Source organism: Gadus chalcogrammus, chromosome 10 (genome assembly GCF_026213295.1).
Source record: "Gadus chalcogrammus isolate NIFS_2021 chromosome 10, NIFS_Gcha_1.0, whole genome shotgun sequence".
In the NCBI taxonomy this organism is placed as follows: Eukaryota; Metazoa; Chordata; class Actinopteri; order Gadiformes; family Gadidae; genus Gadus; species Gadus chalcogrammus.
In genome coordinates this window covers 81,680-99,313 of record NC_079421.1, presented here as the reverse complement: position 1 = coordinate 99,313, position 17,634 = coordinate 81,680, and the positions used below count along the sequence as shown (strand labels likewise).

General features: G+C 43.0%; 2 protein-coding genes and 1 long non-coding RNA gene across 5 annotated transcripts; all 3 read right to left on the bottom strand.

Moving 5' to 3' along the window:
• Window positions 1-4,420: 4,420 nt before the first annotated feature.
• Window positions 4,421-6,916, bottom strand: lect2.1 (leukocyte cell derived chemotaxin 2, tandem duplicate 1). Its single transcript, XM_056600005.1, has 4 exons — window positions 6,705-6,916; window positions 6,132-6,243; window positions 4,964-5,121; window positions 4,421-4,730 (listed from the first exon to the last, which is right to left on the bottom strand). The coding sequence occupies exons 1-4, from the start codon at window positions 6,736-6,738 to the stop codon at window positions 4,564-4,566; spliced, it is 471 nt and encodes a 156-aa protein (XP_056455980.1). The 5' UTR covers window positions 6,739-6,916; the 3' UTR covers window positions 4,421-4,563.
• A 1,336-nt stretch (window positions 6,917-8,252) lies between these two features.
• Window positions 8,253-12,961, bottom strand: LOC130390200 (uncharacterized). Its single transcript, XR_008896758.1, has 4 exons — window positions 12,854-12,961; window positions 11,655-11,734; window positions 10,810-10,985; window positions 8,253-10,622 (listed from the first exon to the last, which is right to left on the bottom strand). It is a non-coding gene; the product is annotated as an uncharacterized LOC130390200 (long non-coding RNA).
• A 1,417-nt stretch (window positions 12,962-14,378) lies between these two features.
• Window positions 14,379-17,216, bottom strand: si:ch211-132p1.2 (proteinase-activated receptor 4). 3 transcript variants are annotated; one of them, XM_056600001.1, is made up of 2 exons: window positions 16,841-17,216; window positions 14,379-15,790 (listed from the first exon to the last, which is right to left on the bottom strand). In XM_056600001.1, exons 1-2 carry the CDS (start codon window positions 17,211-17,213, stop codon window positions 14,727-14,729), a joined length of 1,437 nt encoding a protein of 478 aa, XP_056455976.1. In that variant the 5' UTR covers window positions 17,214-17,216; the 3' UTR covers window positions 14,379-14,726. The 3 variants fall into 3 exon arrangements, with proteins under 3 accessions (XP_056455976.1, XP_056455977.1, XP_056455978.1); XM_056600002.1 differs by having other exon boundaries at window positions 14,379-15,787; window positions 16,841-17,215; XM_056600003.1 differs by having other exon boundaries at window positions 14,379-15,787; window positions 16,893-16,941.
• Between the last annotated feature and the right edge of the window lie 418 nt (window positions 17,217-17,634).

Below are 17,634 nucleotides of genomic sequence, written 5' to 3'. Positions count from 1 at the left end.
GTCAAATCATCCAAGGAACTCCATATTTTTGAAGGAAATACTGTGCTATTATACAGGACTGGTTGAACAATTCAAACGAGTGGCATTTGCTCAGAATTTGAACATCATCCCTCAGATAACATAATTGTGTGTGTGTGCCAATCAACATATTTTCACAAAACGTTGCCAGAACATGCAAGAGTCTTTTTCACATGGACCAGTCATTAGTTGTGCCAAGAGAACACGTAGTGGAGTGACTTCCTCCAATCACCACGACTGATGCTGATTGTCACGGGGGATATCCAGGCCAGGAGAAAGACAGGAGGAAATCACTGGAGCCCAAGGTGTGATCGTCCACTTCCCATTGTCGACACGGGATTGGTTTACTCACTCACTTATCTTTCTTCCTTCTTTTACCTTTTTTTGTCTGTCTTTAATTCTTCCTTTCTTTTTATGCTGTTTTCATGAAGAGGCTTACTTACTGGAATCACTGGTTGACCAATGACTCTTGAATAGTGACCCTATTGCTTACTTTATTCAGATTCCAGGACAGTTCCTCACTGTGATACCCCTTCAACTGTAGTAGTCAGCACATTTGCTTGTGTGTAAGAATGCTAGAAGAGAGGTGTGCATGTATGCAGTGTGGCAACCCGGCACGGTGTGCGAACCACCTCCTCCCAAACCAGACACAACTTTGAGGGGAAAAAAACAAAAAAGCATGATTGATCCTAAATATAACACAAAGTCTCTGAAAACACAAAAGAACGAAAAACCTGGGAGGAATCAACGGTCCCCTCCTTCGTGGGTGGAATCCCGCCACCCACGAGGACCGGTCTCCGTGAGGAGCCACATGGCTGGGAGAGCCCCGAATGAGGGGAGAAGTGGGCTATTTAAGGCCTGCTTCTCCACCTGTTCCTCAGGTGCTCTGCATTTCCTTAATTGGCCCGGGCCGGGTTGCCACAGCAGTCAACTCACTGATTATTCCATCCAGAGATTTGAAAATGGTGGAATAAAAGCCATGCCGCTATTCTTGCAAGTAGCCAGTTCTGGGCCCCGTTTCCCGAAAGCGTCGTTAGCCTAAGTGGATCGTGAAGTGCGTCGAAAGGGCATCGTAGAGTTTTCACCGCGTTTCCCGAAAGCATCGTGGGGAACGAACGTCTTGAAAACGCTCGTAGCTAACGAGTACTCCAGGGGTGCTCGTAGGTACTCGTAGGACGCTAAGAGCATCGTCAGCTATAGCCTCAGTGGTGACACCATCGGACATTCCGTCTATTGGATGCGTTTTATTAAAACGCATTGCGCCTTTATGTTCTTAGTTTGGTAATTAATAAAGATTATGAATTAATTTATTAACAAAGATGTTAAAATGGCCAAAATACAACGGGACAGTCCAGAAAATGTTTGCGCAGGCAGGGCACTCAAAATGTGTGAGAGAAAGTGGGGGGATTTGTGCATACTGACATAGGCTACTCATAAAACGTAGCATAAAATAATGTAAAAAATAAAATAAAATTAAAAAAAATAAAATAAATTAAAAATAAAGAAATAGAATAAATTATAAAAAACAAGCAAAGGAGCAGGCAAAAGGCTGGGATATGGTGGGGATTGGTCACGTTGACGGGAATGTTTAGTGACATGTGGGAGGGTGGAGGGGGTTAAAAAAAAGTCTCAATCACTCTTCGACGCGCATGAAAACCAGCCGCGTAGTTATGAGGGAGGCCGTCCTCACACCGATCTTCCTCGTCGACGTCGTCATCGTCCTCAGCGTCCTCTGGTTCAAGCAATGCCACCCCAGCCTTAGCTGCAATGTTGTGCAACATAGACGTCGCACATATCACGGCGCATGACTTGGCCGGCGAAAACTGGAGCCCTCCGCCTGACCTGTGAAGGCATCTAAAGCGCAACTTCCACCTCCCGATCGTGCGCTCAACGATGCACCGGGCCAGACGGTGGGCTTCGTTGTATTCCTCATCAATACATACCTTACCCTATTTCCGGAGGGGCTTTTATAGCCAATCAAATTATCAATCAAGGAAACCCTTATGCGGAATCAGATTAAGTCGGCTCTCTTTGCTGCGCAAAGCATGTTTCAGAAATCAGCCCATTAAGATAAATGTAGTTGTCACACAAGCTATTTTTAATTTTTTGTCATATGGAATTATTTCAGGGGGGAAAATGCCGTGAAACGCACAGTGCATTCAGGATTAGGACTGATATATGTCGGTTTCAGCCTAATCAATTGTGTTTTAATGTCTTTAGCATTCATATAATTGCAGTCTATTTTTTTCGTAGGCTACTCTGCTGTTGTCCTTGATGGGGATATATTTTAACCCTTTTTAACACAATTTTCCTGCGACATTCCTGCGTCTCCCCCTCCTACGGAGCCCATTTCAGCACCGTGTCAGTAGACAGTTACAATCCTACGACGTCGTGAGTGCAGCGAATGCGCGTTCACGTTAAGAGGAGTTTCGGGAAACGCTCCAAAGAAATTATCGATGGATCGCAAGATCCATCGGGGGAATGATCGTACGAGCGAAGATCCATCGTTATCGGGAAACGGGGCCCTGAGCAGTCAATGTTGTTTTGTTGTTTGCTGCCAGTAAACACAAAGAGTTCTGACCTTGATCAGTTGAGAGATCTCCTGGCTTAGTCACCTTTACATTTACACAGACAGCGAATGGCAGGTTGGTGCTTTCAAGTTAAAGTGTTAAATTACTTTCCATTTATTAAGTGCCTGCTGACTAGGGTATTCTAACGTTGCCTAGGATACGCACTTACTTATTGTTTGACTGGTAACGAGTGTGTTTGGGAATATCAGGCCCCGTTTACACAAAGGGAAAACGCAGATATTTCCACGCGGTTTGGCCTCTCATTTTCACGAAAACGCAGTTTTTATCACAGAAAACGATCATTTCTAAAAACTCTGCCCAAAGTGGAGATTTCTGAAAAACGCCGGTTATGTGTTGCCGTGTCAAAGGGGAGATACAGGGTTTTAGGTTCTGAAGCGTCACATTATGCGCCAGGAAATGCTTAACGTCATATGAGCGCCCTATGTTTACAGTTTGTTTGTTACAGGAAGACGCTCGTGCTATTCGTTGTTGTTGATTCTGAGGATTCTGATTGGCTTGCATGGCTTTATCCTTCTCCCTACACTGCCGCCCATAGGTTTGGCATAGTTATAATGGCGCTCAACGGCGTATTTATACGTTTTGATGTAAACAACAACTTTTTTGAAAACAATGTTGTGTGCACAAAGTTATTTTTGAAAACGGGGGGGGGGGGAAATATTTGTTTCTATAAATACCCTGCTACGTATAAACGTAGCCTCAGTAGCCTGGATGTGTCAATAGGGGGGAGGGGGGTAGAAATACCTCACATGACTAAATCACATGCCATGAATGCACCAGAAGCAGGTTTTATGTGCTGTTGCGCGGCTGGCTCCCATGAACATTCAGGCGGTGTTGGGCAGTAATAGCAGTTAAGGTGATCTGTCTTCTTTAATCGTGTGATTCAGGTTTTGATGTTACGTGCTCTCATTCCTAATTCTCCACGTGGTCCATCCTATAGAAGCCTGCTCTCACAGCGGCTGCTCCACCTCTGAAGTTCTCCTGTTGTCCTCCATGAACTGAACTATAATGGCAGGTGTACTGCCGAAGGTACGCAGCTGTGCGTACACACGTGGAGGACTTCACAGTAAAACTCTGTGTTTTATGCTACTCAGCACATCCAGATGTTTGAAACAGATGGGGCAGTGGGACCTTTAACTTAATAAAGATTCCACTTTTAACTTAATAAAGATTCCAAATCCCACCTTTCTGTCTGCAAATTGTCTGCATACCTTACCAGTCCGATATCACAACACCAGTACAGAAGGCGGTGGCTGCAAATGTCAGACTACCGGACCATTTTTTTTTCTGTCTATTCTATTCTAGATTATGCAGTAGCAGTCCATCTAAACTCAAGCAACAGTTTCAGTTCATGCCATTTCTCACGCATATATGCCAAAACTAAAACACAGTTTTAGTCTGGAGGGATTGCCGAAAATTAGCTACTCAGAAACGAGAGAGAGAGAGAGAGAGAGAGAGAGAGAGAGAGAGAGAGAGAGAGAGAGAGAGAGAGAGAGAGAGAGAGAGAGAGAGAGAGAGAGAGAGAGAGAGAGAGAGAGAGAGAGAGAGAGAGAGAGAGAGAGAGAGAGAGAGGGGGAGGGGGAGAGAGAGAGAGAGAGAGAGAGAGAGAGAGAGAGAGAGAGAGAGAGAGAGAGAGGGGGAGAGAGAGGGGGAGAGAGAGAGGGAGAGAGAGAGAGAGAGAGGGAGAGAGAGAGAGGTGTTGCTGCCCTCCAGTGTCTCTGAGGGTACTCAGCAGGTATTTTGTCATCCATCGATTATTAGCTTCTTAACCCCCCACCCCTTACCCCCACCAACACAACACACACACAGTGCAGTTGATGTTTAGAAACATTCCGTTTTTATTGTTAAAAAGGTTGGTTCTCATAGCAAGATATGTTAGCTTTTAAAAGGACCAAGGTTTATTTGCAATTACAAGTAGGCACAGGGTCAGACACCGCGATAGGGGGCGGAGTCAGACTTAGAAGTGGGGTGTGGGGTCGGACTTGTCGCACATTTGGACGTGGACGTGGGACTGGATTCCAGGGTAGACTGTCTGCATGGGCAACATGGTGCCGATCTTCTGCCCCTTCCGGATCGTTCCAGTGGTCTGGACCGGGTCCACATAGAACAGCTTGAAACACAATCCTGGAGGTGGGACACACACACAAGTTCAGTACAAAATTACAATTCTCAGGTAACGTTCGATTAATTTCGCCTACAGTCATCAGAGGTTACTGATGACATTGCTCATCAGGGCACTCTTGGAAAACAGGTCCTGCACCCAAACTAGTTTACAATTAAGCCCAACTTTTACAGATAATTTAGGAACCGGTAGACCAAGAGGAACCACATGAGAACATGTTGAAGGGAAAGCGGACCTTCTCCCCGGAGGTTAATGCCTTTGTTGATGGCGGTCTGGGCGTTGGTGGGGTCAGCGTAGACCGTGAGCTTCCCGTTCAGCTGGACGTCAAACGGAGCTAGGACATTAGAGCCGTCACTGCAGAGGATATCCAACCCCTTGTGGGTACGTCCCTGACTGCGCATGAAAACAAATACACAAAGACAAAGCACATACCCTGAAAGGTTGGTTCTGTATTGAATGTAAACGAAATGACAACAAAAGGTCAATGTGGCAGTGAAAGAGTGCAGAATGAAGATGAGATTCCAAATTGAATGTGTTCACTCATTGGTTCGCAAAACGTTAACACACAATCTCTTATAAACAACTATGGTGTACTCCTAAACACCTATTGTGTACACTGTTGTTGTATTGTGTACATTTTCCCTTGTGGGTTGATACATGTTGTGTGTTGATTGTTTTGTCGAGTAATTTGTTCCTGTCAAGTTTATTTTCTGCAGCTGAATTAAGGTCCTTTTTGCCTCATCATCTTGGCAATAAAAGTATTACGATTTGGATTTGATTTATTTAAAGGTTGGGTATGGAATTCTCTTTATTGGCCATTTTTGCAAAATTACTTGAAATCCTTATCATAACCCACTTACAGCCACTGAGATAGAAGTACTGACATGAAAATTAAACAAGTCAATCATCCGTGGAACGGGCAGGGCTCGAAAAACTCCAGCCAATGATTTCCAGATCCACCGAGTGGCATTGGACAGTAAGTACGTCAATCAAACGGTCGTACTGCATTCCCCCTCCCCCCGCGCGTGACCCCTTCATGCACGTTCTCAAAGCTCATGACCCAGAGCAAGCTTCTGTTTGTTGTTATCCTGCGGTAGCTACTGGAGCTAGCTAACTAGCTAATGGCTTGCTCTCGCGCATCTGTTTGCTCGTGCATGATTGCGCGTCCATGTACTTGGAATGGGTGGAGTCAGAGTCAGCGTTGAAGGAGAGGGGGTAGGACCATTTGAGTCGTGTATTTTCAAAATCTGCTGGCGTTTTCGCAAATCCCATACCCAACCTTTAAGTCTCCGCAATTTCACTCAATTGTTTACATGAGAGATCTTGTCTGCAATGTATTTAGCATTTGAGAACTGTAAACTAGTGTAGGGTGTGTGTATTTGATGGTAGAAGTATAGAAATACCGTTGTGCTCCAAATCGACCCTCTCCATGGCGATCTGAAGATCTCCTGGTGTTGGCGCTGTTCCCACTGCAGAGCTGCCCGAATTGAACACTTTCACATAGACCCAACACAACTGAGAAGACACGCATGCACAGACACGCACACACACACACACACACACACACACACACACACACACACACACACACACACACACACACACACACACACACACACACACACACACAGGTGCAGTCAAACACACACACACAGACAGGTGCACACACAAACACACACACACACACACACACAAAAACACACAGACACACAGGTGCACAGAAGCACAAATACACACAAACACACAGGTGCACACATTACATTAGTCACTTACTTCAAAGCCCCCACTATCTTACCCACTCTGCCAAAAAGATTATACGATATTATTAATCCATTCATCCATGACCGACTACGCAGGTGTGACAAACGCATTGCTTTGTTATACAACTAAATCTAAAGCACATTCATTCCATCACTGTTGACAATAAGTTATGTCATTGTATCCGTCATCAAAGATCTATCGCTCTTATCACCTACCCAACAACAACGTGCAAGTCAGGGCTGTCTTCATTGTGGATCTCGGAAGTGCAGCTAAAGCTTAAAAGTGTATTAAATCTGTTGCTACGCCTTCTGAAGGAGTCGAATGGAGTTGATGGTAGATTCCTGGAGTTTTATAGGGTGGCCGGGGAACACACTTCCTGATTTCTGCCCCTGCCCCAACACGTTGGATCGCTTCGCTCTTGCAACAGAGTGTAATTTCCAGGCTGTCCCAATCGTAAGTTAGTGCATGTTTTTGGCATTAGCTGTTTGTTGACCAGCGGGGGGGGGGGGGAAGGGGAGCATTGGTAATGTTTGCAAAGAGATTACCAGCTTTGTTCCTGGAAGTGTCTGGAGACTCTGGACATAGTCTGGCAGTTGTTTTGGGCTAAGAAACTAGAGACCATCAATTTAATTAAAATAACCGGATAAGTAGTCCTTCTAATTTAAAGATGAAAAATGTCTCAGTGTATATACAAGTTGACACAATTTAGTTTAAACAAAATCAAATATATATCTTCAGTTTTGGATAGGATATTAGGGCTAGTATTTGTATTTATATTCTAGGAATATAGGCAAGGGACACAATTGCGACCTACTTGGACTTTACTTGAGAAATTTACTACATTGGCAACTTAGATAATGTTTTTATATCAAACTTTTATTTCCCAATATTGATCTTCCTCCAAGAAGTAAAGGATATAATGTTTGCATTTTTTAGATTTTCTACACTTCACTAGAGGAACATAATTAATTTAAATAACCGCAAATGATATTGGGGAACAAATTGGCCAGCCCAATCTGGTTCTTTAATATATATATTTATTTATTTTTGGCAGATGGATTATCTTTCAGACTAGTGTGCCATCAAGGTGCTTTGTTTGCTCTGTTTCAGTAGCTAAAAGCCCTTTTCTTATTTCCTACAAAAAATATTTTAATACGAGGTTGCTAACTAGCGATGCATTTTTTTAAATCCAGCTGGTTTATATTTAGTGTCCATATTGAATGGTATAAAGTCCAAACAGCAGTGTTTATACTGCCATTGAAGCCCTGCAGTATTGTAAAACATTTTGGATAAATGCCCCCGTAGCAAACCACAGTGCCCACAGCAACTAAACCCTAACCTAATCTCTACGACAATGCAGACCTCTGTCTAAAAAATCTGTAATGGGGTTCTGCCGAAAAGTGGTCAGGCAAAAAAATATTTGTACATTTGCTTTAATCTGGATCAAACAGGCAAATACATATAATTATATGTCTGTCTTAATAGCAAAGGTAAATCATTGTGAAACTTTAAAGAGGCCATCTCGAAGACCTTTTCCTTGTTCTCTATGGCTGAAAAAAGTGGAGTGAGTTCGTTTAAGTAATAGCACTGCCGTACTCTCTCTGGCAGGGTAACTACTGGGTGATCACCAACTGCGTTATTTGCAATTTGCATGAGAGGCGGGAAAGTTGCCCCCGACACCCAGTCTGTAACATTCAGAATTCGGTGAATACAAGGGTGAAAGCCCTTGTATTCACAGAATTCAGTTGACATTAGGCTCAATCCCCATTGTGTTTCTATCACTCGGCGATAGATAATGACTTAACTGACATTTATCTTAAAGAAAGATCTTTGAGATTGCCACTTCAATGTTTGTTTCAACTGAATAATCACAATTGTGGCCAAAGAAGTGTTTGCGCTTATAGCGTAATCAGACATGATGTTTATGTGTTTGTGGGCAATATTATAGTAATACTGCCAATGTATATGTGTTTGGTATGTCTAAGTAGTGTCTATAACTAGACTGGAATCAATATGATTTATATCTTTCTTGCAATTATCCTTATGAGTCGACATTCTTTTATCTGCTCTGTATCCTAGATTATAACAAAACCATTCATTTTTTTCACCAGTATTTTATCTTTAATGTTGCTATACCCATACAAGGCTTTTTAGCATGACCACTCTTTGCGGTTGTTCAGGGCTCAAATTATGGTGGCCGAGTTGTGTCAAACTAACATGCATATCTACCCGCTTTGCAAATTCAGTGCATTAACGAAAAACCTGAAAGGAAAAACCTCAATATTATTATTTACTTTTTACTATTTGTATATTTATATACTTATACAGTATAGAATAGCCTAAATCTAATTCTAATAAAAGTAATCTTTGAAACTTTACCTTCACTTGCGCCACACAAACTGCGGAATGCTGTTTAAGCGGGCAGGTGGAATCAATACATCATTCATCTTTTGCAGTTGTGTTTTCTATTTAGTTGAAAAATAATGATTGTTTTTCGATATTGCAAAAGTGTTTTGGATGTGCAGTTTGAAATGTCCCAACCACACAACAAAAACAACATGGGGGGCACCCAAAGTTGGTGTGAATTTCTGAGTTGTACGCTCCTCCCAACAGTTCCGTCTTTTTACATTGTTTTTAAACATTACTTGAAGGACCAGACAGATGTTGGGCATCTACAGGTTTGCCTTCTAATGGATATGACAATGAACTGATCAGCCATACCACCATGGCAGGGGTCTTTATAGGATTTCCTGACTTGGGGACTTCCGTACTGTACCTCTATTGAATGGTACCACATATGTACTTGCCTGCCTGATACCAGAATGTTTTGTATGTACTTGTCTGCTTGATACTAAATGTTTAATATGTTCTTGTCTGTATGATGATAAAATGTTTAATAAGTACTTGCGGATGTTGAAAAGAGGAAACCAAAGTATGTGCTATTAGAATGAGCATAGAGCATGCTTTTCTTTTCTTACTATGATGCTTGTTTATAGGTTAGTTGAATAAGTTTATTTTTTTCCTGGTCCATCTACCCTTACTTCATCCACCTCTGTTAATTATCCATTAATCTTCATTTAAATGCTTTGTTTGAATCCCTATTACGGGACGTGGATACGGGACATCCAACCCGCCTTCCGGTAAATCCGTTAAATCGGGGACGGCAAACATGAAAGTCAGTGACAGTAACCCAGGGCAACGGTTGAACTCTTGATCATTCGTCCCCCCCTTTTTACGGGGTCTCGGGAAGTTCCTACCCTTGTTGTTTGGTACGTGACCCCAGGCGTTTGGTTTTCAGAACTTTGTAATCCTACCCTAGCTTGGCCCAAGACACGACCAGGAAGAGTCGGGCACGCTAGTCGGTTGATTAACCTGTCCCCCTGCTGGAGGACAGACCGGGGCTACCCGTGGGTTTGTCCTGATGGAGATTCGGCGGGCCGGGCAATTCTGCCAGAGGAGCTACCTTTGCGAGGTCATCTTCACCTGCCCTTGGCCCGTATGTTGTACCCTAGACAGGACACCGAGGGGACTTGGGGTGTAATTCCCACTTCCAAACCTTTACTTAAAGCTCATTCTCCTGATGGCGCTGGAGAACATGGCATACATGTTACTCTTGCTCAGCAGGGGATGGAGAGAAAATGGAAATGTCATCAATACAAAGAAAACAGCCCTAAAAGCCCTGGGGCCGGCCCTGAGATGAACCAAACACTTAGATTGGTATTCCTTTATTATTGTGTCACTAAGTTGTATTAATTACAAAAATATAAGGTATTTTTAAATAATGACAACTAAATGTCATGAATAGCCTAACTGGGTCAAAATCTATTGATATCTAAAGCAAAATAAGATTTTGTTTAAATGGTGCTTCAACAACTTCTAGTTTTCTACTTCTCTTTGGCTAGATTATTTCTGAAAGGATTCTGTAACAGGGAAATGTAAAGAGGAAGAAATAATAGAAAAGCGTTCCACAATTAACACAATACAATGTCTTTTGTAAGTTCAAAAAATATTTGTAGAAAATACAGGACAGATAAAACAGGAATACATTTAAACTAGGAAACCATGTTCTCTTCTGCCTCCTCTGTGTCTTCAAATTGTCCCACCGCTTCCTGGACTTCAGGCTCTGAGATTGGCTGAAAATCAAAGACAGGTACTCAGGGTTAAGTCATATAAATGTCCACCTTGCAGTGACTCAAAAGGAACTCGGCTCAATATTTGTCAAATCAATTAAATCATCATCAATTTGTTTCTCTTCACATCATTTCTTTCAGATAAAATATTCTTTAACATTAACCAATTGTGTGTTTTATGCAGGTATACCTCAAAAACGGAGGGTTTTGGTGTCTTGGGTGGCGGGCTCTGGGGCACCTTGAATACTGATCGGTCCCCTTCCATGCGCGGTCTGGTAGGACTCTCGCTGGTTCGTTTCTGGCGGTCGAACCACCACACGGTGGCGACAAAAGCAGCCAACAGCGAAAGCGCGATTCCAGCCGCGACTTTGGAAGAAAGAATGGAAGATTGTGTTTTGACGCTGAAGTATTTATTAAAGGGACACTGTGTAAAAATTACTCCCATCTAGTGGTACAATTGTGTGTTGCATTCAAACGAATAGTGCTCGCTTGTTCAAAAACTACGGTGGGCAGTATGTGCCAAGAAGCTGTGTCATGACATCCAATACTACCTCATCGAGTCATTCGAGTGATGATGAGGTTCGTTATTTCAAACAAATTTCAAACTGCATTGAATCATTATTGTAAACTAATGATGTATGAGTAATTACTCCTCGAGCAAGATAGTGAATTATTTCAGTCATCATTCACGCTGGCTCAGAGTGAAAACGTGTTTTTATTTCCTGTACCACGTAGTGCTTTTTGCCCCTCTCGGCAGTTCATAGACCGGAAGAACATGGAAGCCTCCATGAAGCTTACCCGTCCTATGTAACTAGATATTAATTATTCTTCGCTCAGGAGGATAAGTGCGATTTTTGACAGGGATAATTTTACACCAATGACGACTTATTTATGAATGAATACGTCGTTTTGAGGTAATAAATGACTTAAAATATTGTGTCCCTTTAACTAAGATATTTATTGTAAACGTAAAATTGTCGATTGTTTACAAAAATCCAGCCAATATCCACCTAAAATTTGCAATGTAGTACTCACCTTGGCTAAGAGCTGTGTTTTCATTTTCTTGTTGATCCATTGATTCATCAAATAGTTTCAGTCAGAAGGGGAATCAACACCTGAAACCAAAAAAAATTTACCTCAAAATGTTACTGGCTGACTAAATGCAGTAACTTTTATTTATAAATAAGTCCCATATGAATAAGTAAAAGCTTTATCTCAAGTTTATTTTTAATCAAAGCATATAATGTATTTTTGCAAATGGGTTTGGGACTTGTAAATCGTGACGCCCCATTGCAATGACCAGTATAGGGTCATTGCAATCGGAATGTATCGGAATTGGAATGTAGAGATGGTGTTCTGGCCATTGTTTAGTGATTGAAAAATATTTGTCATTATGGGGGGAAACTAATTGTCGTATTTGAAATGGCTTCAGCGTTTCACATATGAGATATGGTAAAATAAAGTTTTGATCAGCCTAGGTTATTGAGTTTCATTATGGATCACTAGATGGCAGCAAATTTCATTCAGCTACACAGGGATTCCTGACTATTTTACATGTGTATTTCTCTCCCTTCTTAACCGCTGTCTTTAGCAGTCCCGCCTTGCCGGCTCATCGGGAAGTACAATTTCCCTACAAAATGAATTGCTAGAGAAGCGTGCTTCTGGTGAATCCATTGATATTCTAGTTTGTCAATTGTTTTGGTCAACAACCTTCTGGGAACAAATGCGCACAGAGCTCTCTTTAACCCTAAGTAAAATATTAGCAACATTAAAAAGCATCATTCCACAGTGGGGGTGTAATCTATCAGACAAGTTCAACTAATGGGCACTCTTATTTAACAGAAACAGTGTAACCTGAGATAGAGCAGTACATGGAGCTGATGATCTATGGATATGTTTAAAATAGTATGGCTTGTCAGGGTAAACAATCCAAGCCACCAGCATTAGAGCTAAACATATCTTTTTACCCTCCATGGACCGTTGTTGTAATTATTCATTGCCCCCTCTTTAATGTCAATATTATCAGATCCCAGAGGCAATCTTTCAAGATGCATTCATTCTTACTGAACTGTTAATGTTGCCAACCTTCATAATCATAACAACCAAATGAAAAGAGTTAGGATCGTTCAATCGTACTCTCCCAATACCCTCTTAGAGAAAGACACCTCAGAGAATGTGCAGGTTAACTGGCTTTTAGGCTCTTTATATTTTTAATTAATTTAAATGTGACCTACCTGTTCTGTGTCTGGAATGGGTAGTGTCTTGTTTTGTCAATTGTAGGCTATGGCTTTTTTGCTGGTGGATGAGTTGGTGTTGTTGCTCCTACTCCTGACGGGCTGGGCTGCTATGATAGTGGTTATCAGGAGATGCCGGCTGGCCTTAAAACATAGGGGGTCAGAACTTTTCTGAATACACAGTTGTCAAGTTAAATGCCTTACGACGTTTTCAATTTCAGTGCACTGTTAATGCATTTGTTTCCCCTCTGTCAGGATTGATATGTACGGAGGTACCACGAGGTAAAGCATTACAACTAAGTAGTTCTGCGGTGGGTCCTTCTTTGTTCTTTTGAGGAACACTTACTTTTGGAGCGAAAAGAGAAATCTCAAAAAGACCATGCTTTGCTAGTAGTTACCTAAGTTATTGGATTTTTGATATTTTTTTATTTGACAATATGTAATATGTACATATTAAAACATTCTGGATAAAAATACCTGATAACTCTTAAGTTACTTAGGTATTTAGCACCTGGAAAAAGCCAGAAGGCATGCATGTTCAGACAAACCAAAATGTCTTCTATGGTTAAATTATTAGCTTTCTGTTTGTTGTGTTTACATAAATAGTATTGCAAGTATCATGTATCTCAGCCACCTCCTGTGCTACGTTTCACAGAATACATACAAATATTAATTGATCACAAACAATTTTTATAGATTTCAATTAAAGATAGTTTATTAAACATTCTGTGAGGGCAAAAAAACACAAAGCGAGTGTATTTTAAGGATTGAAATTATTGTCCATAGAAATGTTAATTCTCGGTTCATCTCACAAGGTCATTTCTAAAATGTAATCTCCAACGTAAACAACAGAATTTTTAGTTTATATATGTCGTCCAAAACGACCCAAATTCACATTTTAGCCCCTGTTCGAAGAAACAGCAATGCAACAAACAAAATGGAAGAAATTAGTTTGTTATGTTTAGTATGCTAGTTAATGCAATGTTTTCTATAGTTGTCATGGTGACGTATTGCTGTTTGTTTTCTTTAGAAATGACCTATTCTTTTGTTTAGATTGGAGGACAGGCTGCATTTCAATGCCCATCTGTTTCCTTCTGGCTGTTGACATCCATGTCCTTAATAAACAAACAAACCGTGTACTTGTAGGTCAGCGAGCACTGCCACATAAGGAGTTGAACTTCCTAAAAACATGCTGTTTAATGTGTCATTTTTCCACTCAGGGCTACCCTTGGGGACATGTTGGGCTCTACCCGTAAAAGATCATACTAACTATGGACAAGAATGTAAACTCCTTAGCAGAGATGCAGAGCGATAGCTGGACAACTTCATTTCCAGCTGTAACCAAATAGGTGACAGCCTATCCAGGCCATTTCAACAGGGCAGTGTATCCCAGAGAGAGAGAGAGAGAGAGAGAGAGAGAGAGAGAGAGAGAGAGAGGAGAGAGAGAGAGAGAGAGAGAGAGAGAGAGAGAGAGAGAGAGAGAGAGAGAGAGAGAGAGAGAGAGAGAGAGAGAGAGAGAGAGAGAGAGAGAGAGAGAGAGAGAGAGAGAGAGAGAGAGAGAGAGAGAGAGAGAGAGAGACTTCTACAATGTATTGGAGAGAATGTACGATAGAGAGGGTTCCATCACAGAAAGGGATTCTATAATGTTGAGGGTTCTATCAGAGAGCGGTTTTCCTTCATGGCGACAGTTAAAAACATCTTGGCATCTACTTATGAACCCAAAGCATTCAGAGCGCAAACGTCGCCTAATATTTTCCTCTGTCCAAGTACACTTCAGCATGACATAATCAAATGGAACATCGAATGGAACCCAATGGATGAGGTTTACAGAAATGCAGAACTCTGCTCTGTAGAAGGTTCTGCCATGGCAGCCTCAAGCAGCATCCTCGTCAATGGTGGCCTGCCGGCTGGATTTGGACAGCAAGGTGAGCTGGCTCTTTATCCTGGACGAGGACGAATTCGACACAGGGTTCCCCGAGGAGGACGAGTTGTCGTTTCTGTCGCCACAGCAAGGCAGCAAATTCCTCACCTTTTCCCTGAAGTCGTCCGACACGTAGTAGTAGATGAAGGGGTCGATGCAGCTATTTAGGGTGCTGACCGCTAGGCTAACCATGTAGGGCAGGTATATGTCCTCCCCGTCCAGGATGCTGTCGGAGTAGGTGAGCAGTAGGAGGATGTTGCTCGGCAACATGCATACCAGGAACACCACGAGGACCAAGGCCGTCACGCGCACCGCATGGCTGTACCTCTTCCCACCGGCCACCAGGGTGCGAAGAACAGCGCTGTAGCAGTACACAATGACCAGGAAGGGCAGCAGGAAGCACAGAGTGAACAACGTTGTGAAGTAGGGCAGGAAGTAGGTCTCCTGTTCCTGCACCGGTAGGGCGTCGTGGCAGGTGGTGATCTGGAGCTCGTCCAGCACGTAGGACTGCTGGGACACAAGGAGAGGGACCATAGCGGCAATCACCACCATCCACACCACCAAGCTCATGTACAGGGACGTCCTGCGGCTCCGGAGAACCTTGGCGCCGAAGGGGTGCACCAGCGCCACGTAGCGGTCCAACGCCACCAGCGCCAGGCACAGGTTACAGCCGTACATGTTGCCGTAGAACATGGCCATGACGATGCGGCAGAAGGGCTCGCCAAACACCCAGTCGTTGCCCTTCAGGTGGTAGACGATGCGGAAGGGCAGGACGAGCAGCAGCATGATGTCGCCGGCCGTCAGGTTGATGAGCAGCGTGGTGGAGGGAAGCTTCTTGGTTCTGAACACCAGCACCCAGAGAGCCAGCAGGTTGGCGGGCAGCCCCACGCAGAGTGCAAACAGGTACAGGATGGGGATGAAGAGGTTGGTGGTGGGGGCCTGGATCTGCTGGAGGGACTTCTCTCGGAGCGTGGTGGAGTTACACTTGGTCATCAGATTGAAGCTCCTCAGACCTGCTGGCACAGGATGTACTTTATTCATTCACTGAGAATTCATTATAATTCGGTCCCCCTGAACCTGAAATAGGAATGATGGGTAAACTAAATATTGTGACAACATGTATAATACTTATAGATTCATGTTGATATGACCATTGATTCCCAGCTAATTGTCCCAGGGTGCACTTGAGGCACATGTTACAGTCCTTACTACAATCTCAGTGTCAAATGGCTTTCTATGTAGCCAGCTCAATGTATCAATGTAGCTGGTTGGGGTGGAGGAGGTGGGTAAACTACTTTTACATTGAAAACTTCCTTTGACATATATGTTCAAAGTTTCAAAGTACACATGAAAAAGTACAGCATTGAGTATAACGAGGGATTGAAAATATAAAACAAAGTTTCTAAAAGTGCCCCAACACACAGGTCTGAGTGGCTTTGGTGATCCAGTACAGACCCATTTCTCTACAGCAAGGCTGTGCTTGAACACTGTTCACTTTAATATGGTTCAGGCAGTGCAGACTATATATATCATCTTATGGCTCCCTCTCACCTGGTTAATGATCTGTGCCTCTCTAACTCAGCACCAGGGTTAGGGTTAACCCTAACTCTAACTCAGCACCAGGGTTAGGGTTAACCCTAACTCTAACTCAGCACCAGGGTTAGGGTTAACCCTAACTCTAACTCAGCACCAGGGTTAGGGTTAACCCTAACTCTAACTCAGCACCAGTCAGACGTGATCTGATCCCTCGGCTGATGTTCTCCCTCCACACTCTCTTTCTTCCTATTCCTTGTTTTACTCTTGCTTCTTGTTATACTTATTTATTATAGCGTGTAGCGTTATTATACTATCCTTCTTCTAATAGTTCTGTCAGGGTTTTCTCCAGAAGTCAAAACCCTTCCTTACCCGAATCAATGGTAAATGGTAAAGGGACTGCATTTACAGTATATAGCGCTTTACAATCAATCCTAAATCTACAATACTTCAATCCTTCACATTCTGCTCAAATCAACAGGAAAAATCATGCAGCTAAGCAAAAGAGAGGGAACAAGTCTGGATGTGCTTACGGACTCCCATGCCAGAACACTCCTCCATTGGGTTTGGGTAGCTCAGCCTAACCTGGGCAGCCAGCAGCCCAATAACGAGTAGGGTCCTCCACATCGGGACGGCGGCGTCTCTCATGCTTCCCAGTCGACCGTGTCTCCTCTCTCCGGCACTGCAGGGGATCTGTTCCAACAGCAGACTTAGAGGTTGAATCACTCCTCGCTTCCTTCTCCCCGCTTCCTCTTCCCACCCATCAAAGGTGGAAGGAGATCTGACCTCACTGAGAAGTGCTATCAGGGGTCGATTCTTCTCAGGGTCGACTACAGGTCCAACCCCGCACAGTTCCTCTTTCCAAATGGACTCTGCAGCGCCGTTCACAAGGACCCACCCCCGCATACACGCACTCCCGACAGACACACGCTACCCTCTGGCCTTATAGGTTCCAGCTGTGGTATTTGTGGAATGTGTGTGCTTATATGGATGTGTGTGTGTGTGTGTGTGTATGAGACAATGTATATTTCTAAGAGTGTCTGCATATTTCTTTTTATGACTGATTAGAAATGTGTGCGTGTGTGTGTGTGTGTTTTAGACTATGCATGCATGTTTGTAAGAGTGACAGAGTATTACAAATGTGTCACTGTGTGAATAAAAGTGTGTGTGTGCATGCGTCTGTATGTGTGCATGTGTTAGACATCTCCAACAGCTTTTGGGTCTCCCTAGTGGCATGGTCCTGAAGATGCACAGTGGCTGCTTAATACTGCTAGGTTAACATTCTTTATTCCAGTCCAGGAAATTGTGGAAACTTATTTTTTTATTT